General features: G+C 43.6%; 1 protein-coding gene across 9 annotated transcripts in view; it reads right to left on the reverse strand.

Annotated features, from left to right (window-relative positions):
- The window catches only part of LOC308289109 (C-myc promoter-binding protein-like), a 92,829-nt gene that overhangs the window by 53,939 nt on the left and 14,453 nt on the right, over nt 1-24,437 (reverse strand). For all 9 annotated transcript variants that reach the window (XM_080730681.1, XM_080730682.1, XM_080730679.1 and 6 more), the window contains exons 2-5: nt 13,921-14,251; nt 10,534-10,780; nt 7,767-7,836; nt 4,780-4,949 (exon numbers count right to left, since the gene is read on the reverse strand). In XM_080730681.1, coding sequence (XP_080586807.1) covers nt 4,780-4,949; nt 7,767-7,836; nt 10,534-10,780; nt 13,921-14,231 — 798 coding nt within the window. In that variant the 5' untranslated portion in view covers nt 14,232-14,251. The remainder of the gene's footprint in view (nt 1-4,779; nt 4,950-7,766; nt 7,837-10,533; nt 10,781-13,920; nt 14,252-24,437) is intronic.

Genomic DNA, 24,437 nt, shown 5'->3' on the forward strand with positions numbered 1-24,437 from the left:
GTGAGCAGCCCCGTTGGGGTGGTCATTTGGTCATTTTTGCACATTTGGTAATTTTTTACACCTGGGGGTCCCCCAGGGACCTGGGGGTCCCCGAAACTCCGGGGGTCCTTGGAGGTTGTAGTTTGGCAGGCAAGGAGTGTGTGTGCAAAATCTGGCATGGATCGGGGCAACGGTTGCAGAGATATGAGCAGGGCAAAAGTGTGACGTGTGACGTGTGACAGAGGGAGTGACGGAGGGAGTGACGGAGGGAGTGACGGAGGGACAGCCGGTGGAGGTTTGGATAGTGTGCAAGTAACTGCGACCTACGGTCGCAATAACACATTTTCATGAAAATTTCAAAATATTGATATTATTTGATATTATTATGTTATTTTGACATCTTAGTTCAAGAGTGAGTCGTGTGTTATCAGTAGAGGGGCCCGGGCCCCAGGGGGCCCCAGGGGGCCTTGTCTGACCTTGACCAGGAACAAACAAACAGAGCTCACTTACTGCTCACAGCAGCAAACTGTCCCCCTGCTTGCTACAGCACACACACGCACACTCAGCTCATCTCATGCATTCTCATTCACGCACGCACAGACACACAGAATAGGGATGGGACGATAATCGATATTATCGTTTTTTATCATGATAAAAAACACTCACAATAATCGTATCGTGGAGATTTCATTTATCGTGAAATTGTCCTCTGTCATGCACTCTTCACCTTTTATTTGCCGAGCTGCATATCCTGTACCACTTAAACCCTCTATAATTGGTCAACGGACCTGGAAATAACATACTTGATACAGTCTTTTTTTCACTCTACCAAATCTATTTTTTGGCAAATAGCAGATCTATGTTGGGGATATTTTGATTATTGCGATAATATCGTAAATCGCAATTTCCGTAAGTCACAATAACCGTGACATGACATTTTCATATCGTCCCATCCCCAATACAGAACACTCAAACTGAAGAAGGGATTCTTCCCACACGCAAGCATCGGCAGGTCTGACGTCAGCTGGTCTTTTTTATTTGGCTTGTGAAAACCCAACACGTTCACTCACTGACTGCTGTCTAAACAGCAGGGGGCTTTGGGTGATGTTTGCTTTTCATTCACAAAGACATTACACCACATCATCAGCGCAAATATGTATCAACATGGTCTTATCTCCATGGCCCACTTTTCAAGCCCTGATCTCTGCCGAGTATAGGAATGAGAATCGGGAAGATCAGACAGGGTCCAGGGAAGCCACGGCTAACAGTCAAACACCTGAATAAATGTATTGAGGGATGAGTGCATTAAGTATATGGAAGGTATATGTACTGTATATACTAGTGGCTCCATTAATGTATGATGATGTGCATTCACTTTACATAATTTAGGACTGCTCAACTTAGGTTAAGGTAATGTATTGTACAGTGAGTGTCATTTAATGCAAAACATAACAAAACAAATCATTTATCAAGATGGTACAACATTTTAATCTTGACAGACGATGCCTCCTTTATTCTATGGCGTGGGTTTAAGTTCATGTCTGTGTTGTGTCTACATCTCCCGAAGCACTGAATACCTCCGTCTGTTACCTATTTAGTCCCATTCTTAAACATTCAAACCATGTGTGTAAAACATTTGTTACCCACCAGATAATAAGTTGGTAATAAATTAACATTTAAAATCATAAAAACACTCCAGTCATTTACATATATTAAGAAACTGTTATCAAATTTGCTGCTTGACAACGTACAACTTTTCCTGAAATTTTTTTTCAATTTCAAGCTCTCTTGCTATTGCAGCATGCCCAGATATCATCACAGGCTCTGAGAAAGCCAAGGTAGGCGTTTCATGGTGAAAGCTGGGATTCAGCAAACAGTTAAGAGTAGCTTAATAATAACCCTCCTGGTTAAAAATGAAATCTCTGAAAATATTGGTGGAAGATATTTCCAGGGTTCGAGATTGAACTTGAACCTGGCTGTCTGTGTACATACACGTATCTGTCTGTATACATAAAGCCAATTTTTCATCACATCTATCTTAATATACAGTATATCTATCTGTCTGTATGTCTGCGTGCGGCATTAATACTACATGGGCTCTAATGCCAGACAGCGAGTACACAATCTGATTCCTAGGCAAGGCCAGTCAGACCATTTACTGCATGTCACCCCGCTACTCTTTGTCTACATGTCCTCTCTCTCACTTTAACTATCTGAATAAAGCATGGCAAAGCTGTAAAAATAAATCATACAAAAAACCTAAAAACTGTGCTAGTAGTCGTACCTGCCTATTTCTTCTGGACTCTTCCATAGTTAAAACGATAATATGTTGTTTAAAATGAATATAATGCATATTGTACAGTATGTGTATGCGAGTGTGTGCACAATGCACATGAATATGTATGCCTGACCCAGTTTACATCCTGGCATCCTACATTGTTGTGGTTTCTGTTCCATTCTAGCCGTCTGTTGTCAGCTGTTGAGCAGGCAGTTACTGTCTGTTCACTGATAGACTGTTAGTGTTTGTCAAGTGAATGTTATGAGGCTTCTGCATCAGACAGACAGAGAGAGAGAGAGAGAGAGAGAGAGAGAGAGAGAGAGAGAGAGAGAGAGAGAGAGAGAGAGAGAGAGATGCTGGAAGAGTAACGGCCATAGAGTTATATATAATATACATTAACTTTATGGAAATGAGTCATTGCAGCTCATTTTCACCATGTTGTCATTGCTGCCGGCTTTTAATTGATGACTGAAAAACAAGCCAACCTGATTTCAACTGGTTTGTGCTTAAATTCATGCTGCTGGCTGTTGTATAAGTTGTGTAGTAGCAAACTGTATTGCCTACGGGCTACATCCCAGTGCTAGTGGGAACAAGCTTCAGTGTCAAGAGACTTCAGCATACCAGCAGCCTTTTTAAAGCGACAAGCCAACATATTTACATTGCCCTTTTCACAATATCCATGTTTGCTTATTATTTGGCTTCGTAAATGCATTTTTGTAGCTAAATGTTCGTTCATTCATTCATTAAATATTTGTTCATGAAGTAGCTTCAATGTAGTTAGCTTACTTCTCTCTCATTGGTTTCAGCTTAGCTATTTTCAGTGTAGCTATTTTCAGTGTTAATTAATGTTTAACTACATTCTCAAATTATCTTCCACAACACTGTGGGGTAGCCTACATTTACAGTATGCTGTTGTATGACACAATCAGGAGGATATTCCACTGGGTTATGCTTTGAACCTCTTCTCTCCTCTTCTCTCAATTAAAAGATGCTCACCACATTGAAGAACATCACTGGACCATATTGGCAAAATATATTCAAATCACTATCAGACATACTTGAGAAGCCTTTTGACCCGGATCCACTAACGGCTATTTTGGGGGTTGAAGGGCCCAATGTTAAACTGACTAGTGCACAATATAACATGGTGTCGTTTGTGACTATATTGGCTCGCAGGCTGATACTGTTAAATTGGAAACAAGTGTATGTACCGACACATACTGCTCTTATGAAAGATGTTATGCATTATCTGCAATTAGAAAAAATAAAGTTCGAATTGAGAGGGAGTGAAGACAAATTCTATAAGATTTGGCAACCTTTCATCAGCCACTTTAATAAAAGTAAGCTGACCCCCCCAACATAATAATCATTGAAAATAATAATAATCAAAATCTATGTGGAAAGGATGGAGAAGAATGAGAAAGACAAAAAGGACTAGAGTATTTCCATTTTTTTTAATTGTTTTATTATTCCATATCCCTTTGTTTCATTTTATAAGTGAAATACATCCGTGGCGTGTATAACACGCCTAAGACCACTATCGATTAAAGAAACAGAGGGAATAACAGAAAGGGCACGATCCGTGTTGGAGGACTGAGAGTAAGAGTGTCTTATTTACTGTTCTGTTTTTTGTTTTGTCGTTTGCTATGTTGTTTGTCACTGTTTGTTTGTGTCTGTTTTTCTTTCATGTTATATTTGTACTTATATTATTATTTAATATTACTACTTATATTACTCATTGTACCATATCGCTGCCTTTTTTATATTCTGTTGTTTATAACTGTGAAATTATTCCTTGGAATGCCCAAAACTCAAATAAAAATAGTATTAAAAAAAGAAGAACATCACTGGATTGTTAGGAGTGTAAAATGCAGGGACTAGTGGCCCAGTGGCAAATGGACTGTGGGTGTATTTTTACTCACATACTTTAATTAACACTAATGATTGACTAAATAACCATAGATAGTATTCAAGAGAGCTACTTTTGTACCTTTAGTTTTGGTATTTTTCAACCTAATTGTAATTGCATTTCTACTTGGCCAATATTTACATCAAGTAACACTTTTACTCTTCCCACTCCTGTGTAAAAATGGGGTTGACACAGAGAGACAGAGACACAAACATGCGAGCAGAGCATGCCAGCAGAGCACGCCATGAGGTGTGCTCTGCTTGCCTCGTTGGCTGTTAATGATGACATCACCAGGAATGCTCTTATATACCAAACTGCGCTGACGACATCACCACTGGCATCACCAGAAATGCTGGTCCCTCATTGGCTGTAAATGATGACGTTGGCATCATTAACAGCCAGGCTCAAACACATGCAGCTATCTTCATACCTACCTAGTACCTACATACATACCTATCAACATACGCAGCCGAAATGCAGTACTTTGCACGCTCTGCTTGCGCAAGTAATAATAGAGCAATAGAGCTTCAGAGAGAGAGAGAGATAGAGAGCTAGGAAGGGAGATAGAGAGATAAACAAACAGCAACACGTCACGTGTATCCCCGCATCTCACCTTCTCCCCGGAAGCTCCGGTCAGAACGAATGTGGAGAAGACGGGGAGAGAGTATTTGGTCTGGGCGGGCCAGCACTCGATGGTGGCCCCCATAGGCAGGCAGAACAGAGGAACAGACTCTGGCAGAGGGAATGACTCATAGTCCTCCTCTGGATATCTGCTGAACAGACCTAGAGATGGGGGGAAAGAGGAGAGGATTATTGATAGACTGTTAGAGAGGATTATTATTACCACTCTACAACTCCATTCGCTGAAGTTCACCGAGTGCAAACACTCCCCTGTGATTACTGTGTTTTGTTTGAAATGCAGAGAGACCAATTCAGTGTGTTGACTCTGTAATTATTAGTTGTTGGGAGCTACTGTAATTGAATAACAGTTGATAAAGAATAAACAATTCACCACGGTATAAGGATTTTACTTTATATGTTTTGTATTCCTCTGCCTTTAGTAACAGGGAAAACTAGAAGCAGTGCTCTTCCGAGCACAGGTCTCCAACAGGCCAGGCGTCCTGGTGGTGCTATAATAGGCCAATGTAAAAATGGTGGCATGTGTTCTTCGCCAATCTTAGACCTTTCATGGCAGTCGGACACTGCATCCTGCATGCATGATTTGAGGCATTGTGTTCAAAGAAATGTGTTTTGCTAAAGTCTACCTGCTGGTGGCACTATAACAGGCCAATATGAAAAGGGTAGCATTTGTTCCTTGACATAGTGGGAATATGTGTGGCAAATTTCACGGTAATCGTAAGCTGCGTTGTTGATTTGAGGCATTTTGGGAGGGATCCTGCAAACTTTGGAAGCCAATATTAGCCAAATAGGATGGAATATGAAATATCAGACGGATCGGACTTGATCACATGACTATAGAGATACTGTGTACTGATTTGCATGATTGTTGGAGAAGATCTGATGGAGTAATAGCAAAGAATGTGTTTTACATAAGTTGTCCTCCTGGTGGCGCTATAAAAGGCAAATGTGAAAAACGTAGGGCAAAGGTTTATCCTTAGCCTCTAGGGAGTGCGAATACAAAGTTTTCCACTTATCGGAGGAGTTAAAAGTAAAAACACACAAAAATTCCCTGTTATAGCGCCACCATGAGGCTGATTTGAGAAATTTAAAGTGGCATTTCTTCCTCGGCCTAGTGGGAACGTGCACGCCCAATTTCACCAAGATTGCACGCTGTGTTCATGATTTGAGGCATTTTGATCAAAATGGAGCAATCCTGCAAACTTTGGGAGCCAAGTGTAGCCAATCAGGATGGAATATGGAAAATCTGACAGATCCATGTTGATCACATGACTGTAGACCGATTTGTAGGATTTGTGGACAAAATCTCTAAGAGTAGTGTACAGAAATGTGTCTTGCAAGCATTGGCCTCATGGTGGTGCTAGAACAGGGCCATTTAAAAAATGTGGGGCAGAGGTTCTGAATTGGCATCCAGGGAGTGTGTGTGCTCATTTTGGCAGCGACCGGGCCAACGGCGACTGAGATTAGGTGCTATGGATTAATCCATTTTAAAAAGTGCTTATTACCCCGTTTTCTCCCTAATTTAGTCATCATTATACCAATTAATTCCTCCCACACATTTCTGTGTATTGCCACTGCTGTTGTATCCTACGGGCTCAACTGCCAGTGAGGAGCCCCCACCGGGAAGACGTAGAGTGTCCCTCCTACTTCTCCCACCCAACACTCCCTGCTGACAGGTGCCACCCCAGACCGTAGGAGGTGGTGTAGTAGTGACAAAAATCACCCTCCCTGGGTGGCTTCCCTCCCCCGAACACATGCCAATTGTCTGTTCACTTGACAAAGCTGGATGCATCGTGGTGGATTCAAACCGTGGGTGGGCAGGTATTTTACCACTGCACCACCCGAGCGCCCCTGGAATATCTACATTTAATGAAGATGCAAATTAAAATGTAATTGATCATTTTAACAAGCATATTAAGAGTGCACTCACATGTGTGAACATGCACTTAGTGGCAGCAATCACTGACTTATTTTAAAATGTGATTTAATGTTAAAAGCTGTTTATTGTTGCATGTCAACCACATTTCGTTCTCTATCTATAGCAGCACTGGCTGCACTTATTACCTTCCACTTGACATAAACAGAGCTGTTACCCTCTTTGGCAGCCTTCCAATTAAGACCAACAGCAGGCAAAGTACTTTACAACAATTTGGAAACTCTGGTCAATACCTGTGATAATGGGGAACTAGGAGACAGGACATCTTGTACTGGCCTAATTATTTAAGTATGTACACATCCCTCACATGATGTGGCTGTGGCTCGGGAGGTAGAGCGGCCATTTGGGAAGATTCCCAGTTCAATTCCCGCCTCTTTCTGGAATTACTTGCGCCAGTCAGCAAAGCGTTCTACTGTCATTGAGCAAGACACCAAACCCCTAACCGCTCCAGATGAGATGGAAGCACGTGCATGACTGCCTCCACGGTCGCTGTGCAAATGCACATCTGTGAAGTGCTTTGGAGAAAGCTGCTACAGCAATGCAAACCATTTACATTTGCCATTCAAAGCTATGAATAATGAGTGTTTATTTATGGCTCCACTTTTACACTTGTTTTACTGTGTACCGTAAAACTGTACACCTTCAGTACATGTTCAGGATTAATGCTGCACATATTTTACACTGACACCCTGTACATAATCTTCTACATACCATGCAGAGTTGTAAGGGGTAAAATTGATTGTGCACTGTAGCGGCAGATACACACCTGCTGAGATTATGCCTTTTCATTTTCATTTCTTTTACGATCTGCATTGCCCAATCCTTTCTGTTGCTTCATACATATCCTCTCCCGAGCAGCTGACATTACCCCCATAGTTTTATATAATTTAATCTTATGTACGCTGTGTTATCAACAAAATGCAACTGGTTATTATTTGGTTTATATTATTTTATTGCCAGCCCAGCATTAGTATTTTGGATCTTTGTGCTGTTCAGAGGGAGAACATTGGAAGCCACTCACTCACCTGCTTTGTAGGCTATCGTGTTGGTCTTAGCCACAGACTTCTTATAACACAGGTACACAGAGGATCCCCACTGCAAAAAGACACATGAAATGGTGTTAGAAAAAGCCAACTATTTATGTTTTAAAGGTTGGGGGGAAACTCTACAGCGCCATGGTTATAGAAGCTATTGTTTAATAACTGTTCAGTATGATGTTATCATGTGGTCTACAATCTACTGTATGACACAGAAGCTTAATGAATGTGTTGAGTGTTCAGTGTGATATTATCATAGGGGGGCCCACGCTGCTCTGTACTGTATGACACAACAGTGGTAAGAACAAGATGCCCTTTGCCTGGAGGCTAAATTTATCTTTACAATAAATCATCCTTAAGTGTGCTCAGTAGCGCTCAGACCTCCACCAAGGTGTCAGTTTGTCTATAAGGTGTTGCAGTTATTCTGACGCTGTGTCCCCTTTTGGCCAATTATAACCTCATGATGCATTAGCCGACACGTGGAGTACTGACACTCAGTGGCCTCTTTGGAGGATGTGACAAGTTAACTGCTTCTTCTTGGGCTCATGATAAACCCTTTAGTATTGTGGCGTTATGTCAATCTGTTCAGAGGTTATGTGCATTGTGCAATGTGCATGTGTGAATGTTTTAAATGTGAATCAGCATGAAAGGTTCATCCTTGCTGGCCCAGGACCAACCTTTCAACCAACTGCTCTGCAAATACCTTCATACTGTAACTGCTCAAGATATCAGATAGACAGACACAGACAGAGAGACGAATGAGTACCTCCTTTGCAGAAGTAATGAAATACAGTCCCACCTCTGAGTTATAATGATAATATTCAAAAACATCTGCCAAGCTTTCCAAACAAGAATGATTGTGTACTGTGTGTGTGTGTGTACTGTGTGTGTACGCGTGCGTGCATAGGTCTGCAAGTCTCTGATAGTCTCTCTTGCTTTCTCTCTCTCCACCCAGCTCCATTTCCTGGCTCACTCCCTCTAGGCTTACAGGACTATATACTATATACACACGTGCAGCCACACACAGCCCCACACACACAGCCACACACACACACACACACACACACACACACACACACACACACACACACACACCTCCTCAATGGACCGACATGCTCAACCCAATGATAAAACCAGACCTGGCTGACACAGCAAGGACACGTTTAGTGCAGCTGGCCAAGGTATGTATAGTTAAACTAAGTAAGTGAGTGTGTGTGCGTTTGAGAGAGAGAGAGAGAGACATGGAATAGAGCAGGGGTCTTCAACGTTTTCAGGCCAAGGACCCCTTAGTTGAGAGCAGATGAAGCAGGACCCCCACAAGCTTTTCATATACATTCCATATAGTTTCATTGTTTGACAGCACGATTATCAGTGTATTTTGGATTCAAGTCAATTTGTGTTTTCAGATATTTAACCACTTGAACCGTCAATACTTAATAAACTTGACCTTTCACTCTGTACTTGGTCTGCTCTTTTTACCCTCTAGAAAAAAAGAAAAAAAAAACGGGCCCATTCGACTACCATTCGACTATCAACACAATGACTAAAATCATAGTCGACTATACAAATCCTTAGTCGGGGACAGCCCTACTGTGTACTGATTTGTGTAATTTTTGGAGAAAATCTGAAGGAGTAATATCCAAAAATGTGTTTTACATAAGTCGGCCCAAAGGTGACGCTAATATAAAAGCCTGATGTGAAAAATGCAGTGAAAAGGTTTTTCCTTGGCTTCTAGGGAGTGCGTGTACAAAGTTTGACACTGATCGGTGGAGTTATAGGTAAAACCACAAATCGGCCTGTTATAGCGCCACCATCAGGCTGATTAAAAAAGAATTAAGTGGCATTTCCTCCTCGGCCTAGTGGGAATGTGTGTGTGTGATTTCATGATAATTGCACTTTGCGTTTGTGATTTGAGGCATTTTGTTCAAAATGGCTCAATCCTACAAACTTTGGAAGCCAATCTTAGCCAATCAGGATGGAATATGCCAAATCGGACAGATCCATGTCGATCACATGACTGTCGAGATACTGCCTACCGATTTGTAGGATTTTTGGACAAAATCTGTAAGAGTAGTGTACAGAAATGTGTTTTGCGAACATCTGCCTCATGGTGGCGCTAGAACAGGCCCATTTGAAAAATGTGGGTAGGAGGTTCTGAATTGGCATCCAGGGAGTGTGTGTGCACATTTTGGCAGCGACTGGGCCAGCGGCGACTGAGATTAGGTGGTAACAAACTGCGAGGACACACACACGGACGCACGGACGCACACACACACGGACGGACGGAGGGGAAAACATACTCCCCATGCCTTCGGCTGGTGGAGACAAAAAGGGGAAAAGTTAAGTGACTTGTTTTCTCTCATTGAAAAGACAGATTTATTAGCTTTTGAAATCACAAAACCACACACTTGGAAAAACAAAGACAAATACTTTTTGGGGCATCCTACCCAGCAGCTAAATCTTAAAACAACTCAGCTGGAGAGTGCAGAAAGTGCAAGAGCTCTGGGCTGTGTGATTACACAATGTACTCTACTCTCCCCCTTCCCTCTCTCTCTCTCAACCTTGGAGCCACCACTAATAGGTGTGCTGCTATATTGCGGTGGTTCTCAACCTGTGGGTCCGGACCCCCAGGGGGACAGTGAAGTGACAATTTAAGGACTTTTAAGACCTTTTCAATAACTGAGACGCCCATTTTTCAAAATTGTATTGCTATGGTACAGTAGACAGAGCGTGTACATGATCATTCAAACCTCACCATGCTGCTGTTGAGGTTTTTCTCCACCTTGCAGAAGGTGTGGGGTGGCGTCTCTCCCTTGCCAGGGATGATGATGCAGATGTCCGTGACGGCCAGGGCGGCATACGTCTGGCCCTCTGGGGCCCGGCGGTAGGTGATGTAGATGCGCTGGGACGAGGTGCTGCTGATGTTGGCAGGACGACCGCAGGGCGTGGTCTGGATGAGATGACAGCCCACCTTCAGCCGCTCCTTCCACTCATACAACACCCTGCACAGGAGGACAACATTGGGCGTATGTAGGGCTGTCACAATTATTACATAATCGTCTAATCGCAATTATTTGACATAATCACAATTATTTTGTGATAATCATCATAATCGTTTACATGATGAAAAATATGTATATATGTTCAAACATTTAAAAAATAGTGGTAATATCAGATCTACAAGCTAGGTAATAGCAGATCTACAAGCTCACAACGCGTCGTAATGCGACGCGTTGCGAGCTTGTACATCGGCTATTTCCACTATCAATGTTCTTTTTAAAGTGTAAAGTTGTCAAATATGTCCTTCATTTTGTTGTATATTTAGGTTATGTGTCATATCTGCCATGTGCAACTTCAAAGCCTACAAGCCAAACAGAAAAGTAATTGTCAACGACAAAAACACAATTGAATCGTTAATCACAATTATTTGAGTGACAATTAATCGTCATGTAAAATAATCATAATCATAATCATAAATCGTGACAGCCCTAGGTGTATGCTAAGCATTCATTTGCTTGATTGTCATTGACAACTGAGGGGTGGAATCTACTTGATTGGTAAGGCAGCTCATCTGACAAACCATTGTGGTGAAGCGGGGAAACGGCCTTCAGTCAGTCACATTCTAATTACTATGTATTCAAAATCAGAAGCACTTCATTACCAGGCATGGGGTAGAGATGAGACTCACAAATGCCAACAAAAGCAACCGTTAATTGAGCGTCTCAGAGTGTAGCAAATAGCAACAAATGCTAAATTAGCATTGGACAATCGCTATTAGGGGATGGGCAGAGTAGTACAGGGGAGGAGAGTAGCGTCACACTTTGATCTCACCGCAGACCGGAAGTCGTGTCGCTGGAGCCTGGTTTCATTCTGTTCACCTCCATTGTATTTCACTCGCTGGTAAGTAGACTAAATCACGTCTTTTTCACCCTTTTAAGGCATTCACGGGCCTCTCCAAGGTAGGCAACATTATTATTTCACATAATCGGCTCTAGTTAATGTTTAAAGGGCCACTTCACCTCTGGGACAACCCGATCTTATTTTATTGTTGCTTGAGACACGATCAACACAATCCTGAGTTTGTGTTGATCGTGTCCCAAACAACAATAAAATAAGATAGGGTTGTCCCAGAGGTGAAGAGGCCCTTTATTGTAAGAAATTTGACTTTTAAATTATTTACTTTAATGACTTTAAAATGTACTTAAATTAACTTGGAGAGGCCCGTGAATGCGTTAAAAGGGGGAAAAGATGTGATTTAGTCTACTTACCAGCGAGTGAAAATGCCTTGGTTACAATGGAGGTGGACGAGGCTGAAGAGCAGCAGGAATATCACCAGACTCCAGTAGGCTAAATGGTGACGTCACGTCCGCTTTCCATGCTTACAATGGGAGTCAACTTAAGTGTCATAACTCTCTCTATTTATATGACACTGGGGATGGGGCTTAGCGCAACGTTCCACTGGCCCCCCTGACGCCCACAGGCGTCCCCTCTGGGGGCCACGACCCCCCGAAAACCTGTGAACGAGCCCCATCAGCAGCAAGTGCTGCCTCTTTAGCCTATCAGCACATACGGTTTGCTGAGGCCCTGTGAACACGGCCTCTGTGTAAGCGCTTGATAAGCATTTAGTCTGCAGTGGATCTGGACTGTGTTAGCACCGTTCTGTGTTGTCACCACCTGCTTCTGTCAGTCAGAGGTGACAGCAGGCCTGGCCAGCACGTCTACCACGCTGTCAGGGCTTAAAGCAGGGGTCTTCAACGTGTTCAGGCCAAGGACCCCTTAGCTGAGAGAGAGATGAAGCAGGGACCCCCACAATCTTTTCATAATTTCATTGTTTGACAGCACAATCATCAGTGTATTTTGGATTCATGCATGTCAATTTGTGTTTTCAGATATTTAACCACCTGAACCGTCAATACTTAATAAACTTGACCGTTCACTGTGTTACTTAGTCTGCACTTTTCCCCCTCTACAGTACACCAAACACCACCTTTGCCGAAAATAGCAAATCTACAAGCTCACAACGCCTCGCGCTGCGAGGCGTTGTGAGCTTGTAAATCTGCTATTTTTGGCTAAAGTTCTCTGTATATGAACGCTAGGATTCAAGTGGTTACAAAAAAAAAGGGGAAAAAAAAACGTTTCTATCTGTGTTCGTTTGTGTTTGTGCGTGTGTGCAGCTAATCTCAAAACTACTAGTCCAATCAACACCAAAAGTATTGTGCACAGCATGCACTGCCAGTAGGTCAAGGAAGTAAATCCCCAATGTTCCAATATTTTTCACATATTGCGAATATTAGTTTTACTTTTTATAACTTTTAATTTCATACTGGAAGTCAATGTCAGATTGGGCTGAAGGTTTGCCCAAATATGCACTTATGGAGATTTCCTTGGACGGTAATAGACAATGGCTGTTTTCCAGCTCCAATATACAATACAATACACAAGCTGCTAATTTTTACCTGACAGTAAATCGTAAATGGTGCATTTATATAGCGCTTTTATCCAAGGTACTTTACAGAGATTGTGCATTACATTCACCCATTCACACACACACACGCATACACCGATGGCGGAGGAAACCATGCAAGTCACCAACCTGCTCACCGGGAGCAACTAGGGGTTTAGAGTCTTGCTCAAGGACTCTTCCACACTAACTCTGGGGGAGCCTGTTCTTTATATGTTTTCTACTTAGCCGTGACAGGGGCGGGATTTCGCGGCAAAATGACGTCATCTGCATCATCCGTATACGTTGTGTATACGTTGGCCAATCACATTGCAGATCATACACACATGATACACTACCGGCCAATCACGTCTCTTCAGGAAATAGCTTGCTTCAACAGCTTTGTTTACGCTGGTCCTGCGCTGGTCTAGAAGTCTAGCCTGTAACTCCCCAACGCCGGTCCGCAGAGGGACACGAGACACCTCCACGGATGCGTGGCGAGGCGGGCGAGCCGGCGAGGCGGACGCGGTGGTCTGAAGGCCCGGTCCACGGCCGAAAAAAGCAGACGCGACCGCGGTTTGCTATAACGCTACTGACCACTAGTTGAGCAACTTACACAGTATAACTTTAAAGTAATAATGCCTAAATAATGCGTTCCCACTCCCAGTGGAAATGAGTTAAAACAAAGTGAACTCAACTCACCCCAGGTCGGTGAGCGGCGGCTTGTCGCGGCCCCGCCGGTAGCACAGGAAGATCTGGGGCGTCATGAGGCCGCCGTTGTTGAGGTCCGCCGACAGGCCGCTGGGCGTGCTCTCCACGCAGGTGAAGCCCGGCGGCACCTCCTCGCCCAGCGAGCGGATCACCACCGCCACGTCCGTGATGGGCGCCTTGGGCCGCGCCGTCTTGTGGCACGCGTCGTCGAAGTGCACCGCCTGCTCCAGCGGCGTGGAGGAGTCCGTCAGGCCGGCGACCACAAAGTAGTCGGCTACGCGAGGGCCTTTGTCCTCCATCATCTCCCATCCCCGCTGGCGTCCTGCACGTAAGGGTGGGCGATAAGGAAAAATACAATGTCACGATATTTTCCCAAGTTGTATCACGATACACAATCTTATCACGATTATTTTTCATGTTGGTTTTTATGGTTTTTATGTATTTTTCAAATTACTTAACGGTACAACCACCTACAGTTCAAGGTAACAAAAACTAAAATAAAAAGCAGTAACAGACCATTTAGACAAAGTGGTCCTCAATGTGGGGTCCAGGGACTCTCTGGGTTCCTTTTGGGAGGTCTAAATTGACCCTTACAAGTATGTAACTCTGACAGTATACAAATGAAACCAAATGGACCAGTAAGGGAATTAAAGGGAGAACTTCACCTTTTAAAGTTTGAGAACAGCTGATTTAGACCAAAATGCAGGTTTAAATGAATTCTGCAATGTATTAACAATTCAACAGGATTTTTTACAAGGCTCCCTCATTGTATCACGATATACACATTGTATCGTCTCAACGATATTTATCACCCACCATAGGGCCCACCCCTACCTGCGTGTATGGGATGGGACCATAAACGTTGTTATGGTTTATCGTGATAAAACAAAACTTCATGATAATCGTATGGTGGAGGTTTAGATTTATAGTGATATCGTCCTCCGTCATGCACTGGGATCAATTCCACCTTTTATTTGCCGAGCTGCATATCCCGGTACCATTTATTTTAAACCCTCTGTAATAGGAAATGACGCCCTTGATACAGTGTTTTTTTCACTCTCTACCAAATCTCTTTGCTAAAAAATAGCCGATCTACAATTTGCTACATCTGCTATTTTTGGCAAATCTTCTGCCCTATTACAAATTGATGTTGGGGATATTTTGATTATCGTTTCGTAAATCGCAATTTCTTGGGTCACACAATCGTGATCGTGACATGACATTTTAATGTTCATATGGTCCCATCCCTAGCGTCCTGCATGGCAAGGCGGGAGGGAGGGAGGAGGCAGGAAGAATGGAGAGGAAGGAAGGGGAAGATGAGAGGGAAACAACAGCAAAACAACGGGTGGTGGTGTCTGGTGGTGTGTCGGTATTGTTCTGTGGTTAAGAGGATGGGGACATTCTAATATCATAAAGTCATGAAGCTGAGATGAATGTCAATGTGAATGGAATGTGAGAGGGGCTACATATGGCTGCCAGACATGTTTTCATAAATCATAACACAAAAGAGCACGTGTCAAGTAGAACATTACTGACTAATTGCAAAGCAGAGGGGCGTATGCTTTCCTTTTCATGTTTTTAAACAAACGTGCAGAGCTGTGTTTCCGTTAGAATGTCATATGGATCAGGGCCTGAGGGGTCTTCAACGTTTTCAGGCCAAGAACCCCTTAGTTGAGAGAGAGATGAAGCAGGGACCCCCACAACCTGTTTATAGATTCCATATAGTTTCATCGTTTGACAGCACAATCATCGGTGTAGGCTATTTTGGATTCATGTCAATGTGTGTTTTCAGATATTTAACCACTTGAACTGTCAATACGTAATAAACTTGACCTTTCACTCTGTACTTAGTCTGCTCTTTTTCGCCTCTACACCAAAGCTCTTTGCCAAAAAATATCTGATCTACAAGCTCACAACGCCTCGCAGCGCGAGGTGTTGTGAGCTTGTAGATCTGCTATTTTTGGCTAAAGTTCTCCGAATATGGACGCTAGGGTTCAAGTGGTTAATATAAAAACTAGAATTGAATATTTCAATAATAACATTTTGTTGCTTGTTGTTTTCTTAATGTGTTAAGCCGCAGGGGGTAATCTGCCTAAAATGTATGGCACAAAATGACAATGATTGTGCCTAGTGTTCACCCACCAAATGTCATCTAACCCCTGGAAATGCACAAATGATATGTATTTGGTCCACGGAGCGGCTCCATGGCCTGCCCATCCCAAAATATTTTGTTCCAGGGACCCCCAGAAGTAAATATTTGAGTTAACAAGACTGACCTATGACTGTCTTGATCCAAGGCTAAACAAGCGAAGCTTAAACCAGCGCCCTCCAAGTTACACCACTTTTTATGTCAAGGACCCCTAAATTGACACTTATTAGCCAATGGACCACCATGAATCACTGCTGAATCACCATGCCCATGTTAGTTAAAAAAAAAAAAAAAATCTCATGAGGCCCCCAGCCTGTGTGGGGCCCCAGGCGGCTGCCTATTTTGCCTGTATGGGCTGCACGGCCCTGAAACTAAGACTAGCCTACCTCCTTTATTTATTATGCACCCGAATACCCTTCATGAATTATTTTATTTCATGATGGCCCTACACTGTATCTTTTTTGCAATTATTCTTGAGTTAAATTGTCCCATTAGAAATCTAATCCACATGACTGGCATAGCACAAATAATAGAACAGAGAGAGGGGAAGAGAAGGGGAGACTTGTGGATATAATTATGCTCAGCTGCAGTTATTTTGTTACTAGTGACAAGAGGAAAACCTAAACATGCATTGCGTTCTACCTTTTCTTTGCTGACATCATTCCTGAAAATTGTGGGGCCCCCCTGCGAGGAGGGGGGTGGGGGCCCTTTTGCAAATGATGACGGAGTTATATCTGTTCAATGTTATATGAGTCATACATAAAGGTTTCCTATGTAAATAAGCTGAAAAGCTTACTAGGATCTCCTTTTAGTTGACCTTGTACCAGTGAACTGTACTGTCATGAAACTGTACCCTTTCCTATGCAAACTTCTAATAAAGTCTTCAATCAATCAATCTCTCTGGAAGAAGTTGCACATGAACTCTGCTGGCGGACTGAGGCGCTCCAACACGACCACTAGCTAAATGCTGGGTGCAGTAAATGTATATTCCTTTCTTGGTAAGGGAAAGCTAAAGGAGTGCTCATTAACTACATTCCACACAGCTGTGTGGAGACTGGGCCAGCAGGCGGGGGAGGGGGAGAGAGAATTAGACTGGAGCAGTAGGGAGCATTTGGGTGTGTGCTGTGTGGGGGCCCCCTCTGCATTGCGGGGGTTGCGTGCCCCTCCCCTACGCCACTGCACACAGTGCTGCAAAGTGCATGATAATACTCGTCAATTCTGCGCTTCTTTATTAACTAATTTACTTTGCTCCATTGTTGGCTAAATGACGTTTCGTTTCGGCGTTTTTTGGGCAAATCTGAGCTGCAGTTCATCTAACTACTTTCGCCGTGGTTTCATCCACAATAAGCGTGGGAGGACGGAGGAGTGACGGTGGACCGGAGCGTTCAGTGTAAGCGATGACTGCCGAGCGAGCTCTATAAATGAAATGCACACACGTGTGTGTCTGTGAGCTTGTGTATCTGCTATTTTTCTATACCAATGAAACGGGAGATTAGCAGAGATATGTAAATGTAACCATTAAAGCAATAACACCACTCTGAAAACCGGACAATTAGGTGTCCGGCCAGAGGCTGAGCTGGGCAGAGGACAGCAGGGTCGAAAAAAAAACAGATCGCCCTGTGGGCGCTCAGGCACGACTGCTCTATATTTGATCAACATAAGGGGTTTAGTGGTGCTCAGGCAAGTGATGGGTATCGTTTGGATTTTTACGATTCCGGTTCCGGTTCTGCTTATCGGTTCCGGTTCCTAACGGTTCCTATTTTGGTTCCAAAATGGTTAAAAATATATATTTTTAGCTGAAACTGAATAGAGATTTCTTTTTTTTATTATATATACACACACATTATTTTTAAACATTCTTTATTTATTTATTTATTGGGTAATAAAAGGTAATATGTCTCCAGTTGCATAATTGCACATTTATGGCCTAATTGTGTTATTATTATTACTATAATAGGCCTGCCAATGTTTGGGGAGAATTCACTTTCAGTTTCATTTTAGCAACACACACACACACACACACATACACACACACACACACACACACACACACACACACACACACACACACACACACACACACACACACACACACACACACACACACACACACACACACACACACACACACACACACACACACACACACACACACACACACACACACACACAGTATCTTGCTGTGAACTCTAGAAGTGGCCCGAACTCTAGAGGTGAGTGGCCCGAAGGACCGCCGAACTTCAACACAGAGACACTCCAGCGTTATGCTTCGACGCATCACGGTGCTTGGATTGTGCAATTTGTGCTGTTTGTGCTGTCTTTTTTTTTTTGCGCATCACATCTGGGAACCGATAGGCAGTACCGACATTACATATATTTTTTGGGTACCCAGGAACTGTCATGTGTAAGGTGTCCAGTGTAGTCAGGGCTGACAGTCTTTCAGCAAAAACTGTACTGGGACAAAAGATTTGACAGTAGGCTAACAATTAATTGCCTATGAAATCAAGTCAATACTTTTGTACTTTTACTGACGTAGCCTATATGTTGAATTGAGGACTTTTGCGTGGTGTGGGGGTGGGGGCTGTATAGGCAAATTCGCGAGGTTGTTGTATAGACTGATTGATTGATTGAAGAGTTTAGCACTGTAGAAGACGCAGTTACAATACACAACATTGGCACACACACACGTCACAGTCCCATTCCGCGACCCACCCGTGGGTCGAGACCCAGTACTTGGGAAACAACAATGCTTAAAACATCATACACACGCAGTTTTTATAGACGCTGTCTGTATCTGTCGCTCTCTCTAACGCACACTCACTCACTCTCTCACACACACACACACACACACACGCGCGACGCGAGCGAAAAGCGGTTGTCCGTGGTGTAACCCATAGTTATAGACTACTTATTATAACTCTATGGGTGTAACACGTTGAAAAATTAAAAATATCCGAGCACATCGGTGCTTAATAATAAGTGAACTTTCCGACGGCGAAGTCCTTCTGATGGATTTTTCTTGGCTGTCAATGTCTCTATAGTCCAAAAAATCGCTCTGAACGTGAGTAAAACGACAGTGTACTGTGTACGCTATATTATAGAACCGTAGAGGAGAAAGGAAGACCACTCCCCCTATGAAACCAAGGCACAAAAGAGGGGGGGCTGGTGGGCTGTGGCGCTCGATTCCACATATTTGCTATAGCGAGGGCACTGCATAGGAGGAGAAAGCCTCGTGCCGCCCGCCCATCCACCTTCTGACACATTTATCGCCTTTCCCAAACCAAAGAAGGGGGGCGAAAAAGCGACTAGCAATGCCCACGGAAGGAGGAGCAGTTGATTCCTCATGATCTACACGCTGAGCGGGGCGGCGCCCACTGACTTCAATAGAATACGTGGAGCCAGCCGAGAGAACCGCCCGCGTTTATCATCAAGGGACATTTATCCACTTTCCATTCTGACGTCACTGCCAAAGTGACTTCCAGGGGCTAGGTAAAGACATTTTGCTATCACAAAATGTAAAGACAAAGATTTGGAGGACCCCCTGTAGTAACTCTGGGGACCCCTAGGGGTCCCGGACCCCCTGTTGAAGACACCTGCTATGGATATTTACTCAATATCAAATAGTTCCCAGAAGCAAGAACATTAGTTATGTCTAGTCAACCTCTGGATATTTAGAACAAAATCATTCTAATAGTCATAACAATGTCATATCAAGTGTTGTGTTCTTCCAGATAGATTAACCAATGTGACACTGCCTGTGCCTGCATTATCCAAGTGCAAATAGATGTTTGCTTTTGGTGATGTAATGATGTTTCAGTGTATTCTCCTCCTCACACCATAAACACCTCTTGATTAGAAGCCTATAACGACTGGATTTTCTTCTTAAAAAAACGCAGCAGTGAGCAAAGACGTTTAATCAGGATACCTTCACTTTTGTCATTTCAATTATAACCTCCAAAAACTAACTTTGAGGAAGTAGCTTATTCTTATATAGCACCGGTCCTTTAGTTGTCAAAGCTCAGAAAACAACAGTTCCACACAGTCTGAAACCAGTACCCCATTCATTCATTCATTCACTGGGGCGGCAGTGGCTCAGGAGACAGAGCAGTGGGGATCGGGATTTTGTGTTTAGACAGTAAGTAAGGAACAAAACTAAACAGCACAATATTTTGTTATTAACGTTGTCTTTGTCGATGACCGTGTCTGATATTGTGACGCATGTTTGAGGGATGAAGAAACACTGGTCAAATCACACATACAAAGATTGTATCATAGGAATAATGTAATGTACATATAAATGTGAATTCTATGTCCAAGTGCCGTTTTCCTTTACAGCCTCTGGGTGTGGTAGACCAGTCTTATTTCAACATTTCATCATTCTGTCTCAGGTTCATCGCTCAACCTCTTGACAACAGAGCCCCAAGGAGAGTAGCCCGTCTCTGTGGGTTTAAAGTGCAACTTTACTCCTACCACTCTAGTCTCCTCAGTCTCAATCTTGCAGAAAAGAACTGGGGCAGCTGGCTATGCACTTCCCAAGTTCCACTGGGAACGGAAGTAGGGAAATGAGTATAACTGTACCTGCAAAGCATGTGTGCAAACTGGACGCTGTCCAGAATTTGGCACAATTCAACCCCATCCCAGAGGCTTCCTGAGGGAGGCTAGGTTTGCACACACAGGACAGTTAGAGAATGTCAAAACTGGAGAGCGGAGGCATGCTGACTCTCCAGCAGTGTTCGGGGCTGGGTGGACACCAGGTCGGCTAACATTCGAAACCTTGTACTTTTATTAACCCCCACCCCACCCCACACCCCTTGAGAAAGAGCGTTTATTACAACCACGTTTTCTAAACTGGGAGCCTGTTTATTTTATTTCTAAAGATTTCAGCTGTAGTAGCCAGCAAGACATGGCCTGTGATTCCAGGCATATGGTGTCAGAGGGTGTGGGAGGAGTGGTTTAATTAGCGGGTGTATTAGCTAGCTTGCTTAATGTGTTGGCCGAGGGCTGCATGAAACAGCCAACTAAGCCCAAACTAAGTTTGTGGGATGCTATGGTAGTTAACCGCCAAGTTGCGCCACAAGACCTACATTAAGCACTTTATGTGTGGGATTTTGACCATTCATAGCATCTTTCATCAACAATTTATTGGCTCTTTTTAACACTGAATTCAAGAGTTGTATTGGTGCTAGTTACTTGCGTCAGCAAAGTGTGCAAGTTCTATTGTAATCACAATCGGCGCTGTCTGTATCCGGCTGACAGTACAAAGGCGAGTGCTGTCTATCTGTGACGTCACCACTCAACCAACCAAGTGTCGTCACATACCCACACATACTGTCCGCACTGTTTTGAAAATGTTTTGTTTTTGTGGTAGAGTCCTTATGCTTTTAATGTTGTTTTGTTTTTACTTTTCTTTTCTGCTTTATTGTTCATCTTTTAAACTTTTTTCTGTTAAAAACTTGTGCTTAATATTTGCTCTGTAAAGCACTTTGAGCTGCATTTCATGTCATGAAGGGTGCTATACAAATGAATATTATTATTTTATTGTCTCAGACTCAGCAAGAATTTGGTGATGCTGAAGTTGACTTAATATTGTCGCGATTCAATTTGTTTAAAATATTAAAATATGATTTTGCATGTGACATAACCGTATTAAATTGGCTGTAGTTTTGCCATGTGTTGCTGGCTTCTCTATCTGTCACGTGAGCCTGCGTCTACACCAATGCAACTAGTTGCAACTTGCAACAAAACCATTGCATGCAACTACTTGCAACTACTTCCAACCATTATCCCCAAAGGCAGTTGCAAGGAGTTGCATTGGTGTTACATGGGATGCCTTAAAACTGTTTTGTTGCAAGGAGTTGCATTGGTGCGTTTTGGCAATGCTGCATTCACTAGCAGTGACAAAAGACAAAAGACTACAAAACAATAGGGGAAGCAGCTTCACGCTTATGCTGCGTTCACACTAGCAGCAGCATGCTTACAAGCCAATGTCAGGGCAGTCAGGCCTATTCTCAATGGAAGCCAGCGACATGAAGTTAAAAACTGGCCTTAATATAAAAACGTTGCGCAAGCTTCAACCTTTTTCAGCACTCCAATGATGCTGCTGTGTGTGCATATAGCCTATTCCCTCTTGTAATAGGGGGAAACTGATTATTGTGGTCATGTTCTTTTTAACCCAATTATTTTTGGAGCTGTGTGGAACACAGGCTCCCTATACGTGGCTGTGTGGGTCTGTGTGTGTCTCTGTGTGTGTGTGTGTGTGTGTGTGTATGTAGCCTGACTTCGGCGCGTAACTAGTGCCGCACCATTTACGCCACTCGCGCAATATATACATCAAAATGTGCGGCTCGGCCGGGAATGGTGTTCTATTACCTTTTGTTCCGATCCGCCTTACCATGCCGACGTAATCGGCAAAAAACGACGCTTAATTGTCCCCATTGACTTATAATGGGACAATGCAAGAAATCACTTTCAAGTATTTTTCTCTCGTAAACCATAGGAGCTACAGTTTCAAACCTCGGAGAGGAGATTCATAATGATTTTAAGAATGAATCGAAAAATAATTACATCACTCGGCCTCATGGTGGCGCTATAACAGCCCACTTTACGTTTTGCCCCGTAACTCTTGAACCGTGGATCGGAAAATTAAAATTCTTTTTTCCCTGGATTCCTTGGGTCAAGACGCATCTCCCCATATAGGCCACGCCCATTTGCGCCAGGATAGATTTTCCGCCATCTTGAATTTTCTCCAAAACACACTTTTTGCTCCTTTTCCTACATATTTTCTTCAAATGTCACAAAAATCGGTACACATGATCCACACACACACACACACACACACACACACACACACACACACACACACACACACACACACACACACACACACACACACACACACACACACACACACACACACACACACACTTCACACAGGTGTGATTTTTCTTTCACTTAAAGGAGTAGTTCACCCCCAAAATGACTTTTTTTTCTATTGATTAGTCACGCCATGGAGAGTAGAGTTCGAATTCCTAAGAAAAAATCAAACCTCGTTCGAAGTGGAGCAGTGAATCTGAGCAGCTATACCCTGTGTGTGTGTGTGTGTGTGTGTGTGTGTGTGTGAGGGAGAGTGTGCCTAGCCTGCTCAACAGCGCCCCTCCTTTAGTGTGTGTGGCCACTAGAGGTATTGTCAGGCTACGGACATACACGGACGGCCAGCCAGCCAGCCACAGACTGAAAGCTGTTCTATGGGAGGCAGTTTCACTGCTCCAAAAAAATTGATTCCAGTACATTTACCCCCATTGATTCCGGATGGGGGCCCGTTTCGAAACGGGTCCCCATCCGGAACGAATGGGGGTAAATTTATTGTTATCACATTTTTGTCTTAGGAATGTGACAAAAAACTAAAAATATTATTGAACTCTAGTCTCCATGGCGTGACTAATCAATAGAAAATAAGTCATTTTGGGGGTGAACTACTCCTTTAAACACAATCATTAATGTTTTTTTACCCATGACTAGCAGACATACTGATTTTCACCATTCATTAGGTGAATGCAGGGCTTGCAGGCCTAATTCTAGCCACATCTCTTTTCATGTAAGCCTTGGTATTCTTTTCAAGCATTACCTTTGAATCCCTGCAAGGTCAGGGAGTGCAACTTCCACAATACTGTACCAGTAAGACTCCCTAATCGGGAGATAAGCGACCGTTGGTCGCTTATCTCCATAAATAGAGCAAAAATTTGTTTTTCCAAAATCTTCCTGATCCATGTTGTTGACATGAGTGTAGACATACTGTGTAGTGATTTTCGTGATTTTAGGGCAAAATCTGAATCGGCCTCATGGTGGCGCTAGAGGGCCATGTGAGAAATGAGGGGTGGGGTCTCCTGGCCGCCAAGGCGGACGAATAGGTACCGGCCCCGGCTCTCCCGGTCGCTCCTAGCCCGAGTTACGGCATTTTATGTGAGCTGCAGTGGCAGGGGGTCCTCCACTGGGGGCGCCACCACTTTTGCATCCGTTCTGGAGCACCAGGAGTGGGTGGTCCCCGGGAATGCCCCGTGAGCAGCCCCGTTGGGGTGGTCATTTGGTCATTTTTGCACATTTGGTAATTTTTTACACCTGGGGGTCCCCCAGGGACCTGGGGGTCCCCGAAACTCCGGGGGTCCTTGGAGGTTGTAGTTTGGCAGGCAAGGAGTGTGTGTGCAAAATCTGGCATGGATCGGGGCAACGGTTGCAGAGATATGAGCAGGGCAAAAGTGTGACGTGTGACGTGTGACAGAGGGAGTGACGGAGGGAGTGACGGAGGGACAGCCGGTGGAGGTTTGGATAGTGTGCAAGTAACTGCGACCTACGGTCGCAATAA

This window comes from Nannobrachium achirus (assembly GCF_963921795.1).
Source record: "Nannobrachium achirus genome assembly, chromosome: 7".
Taxonomy (NCBI): Eukaryota; Metazoa; Chordata; class Actinopteri; order Myctophiformes; family Myctophidae; genus Nannobrachium; species Nannobrachium achirus.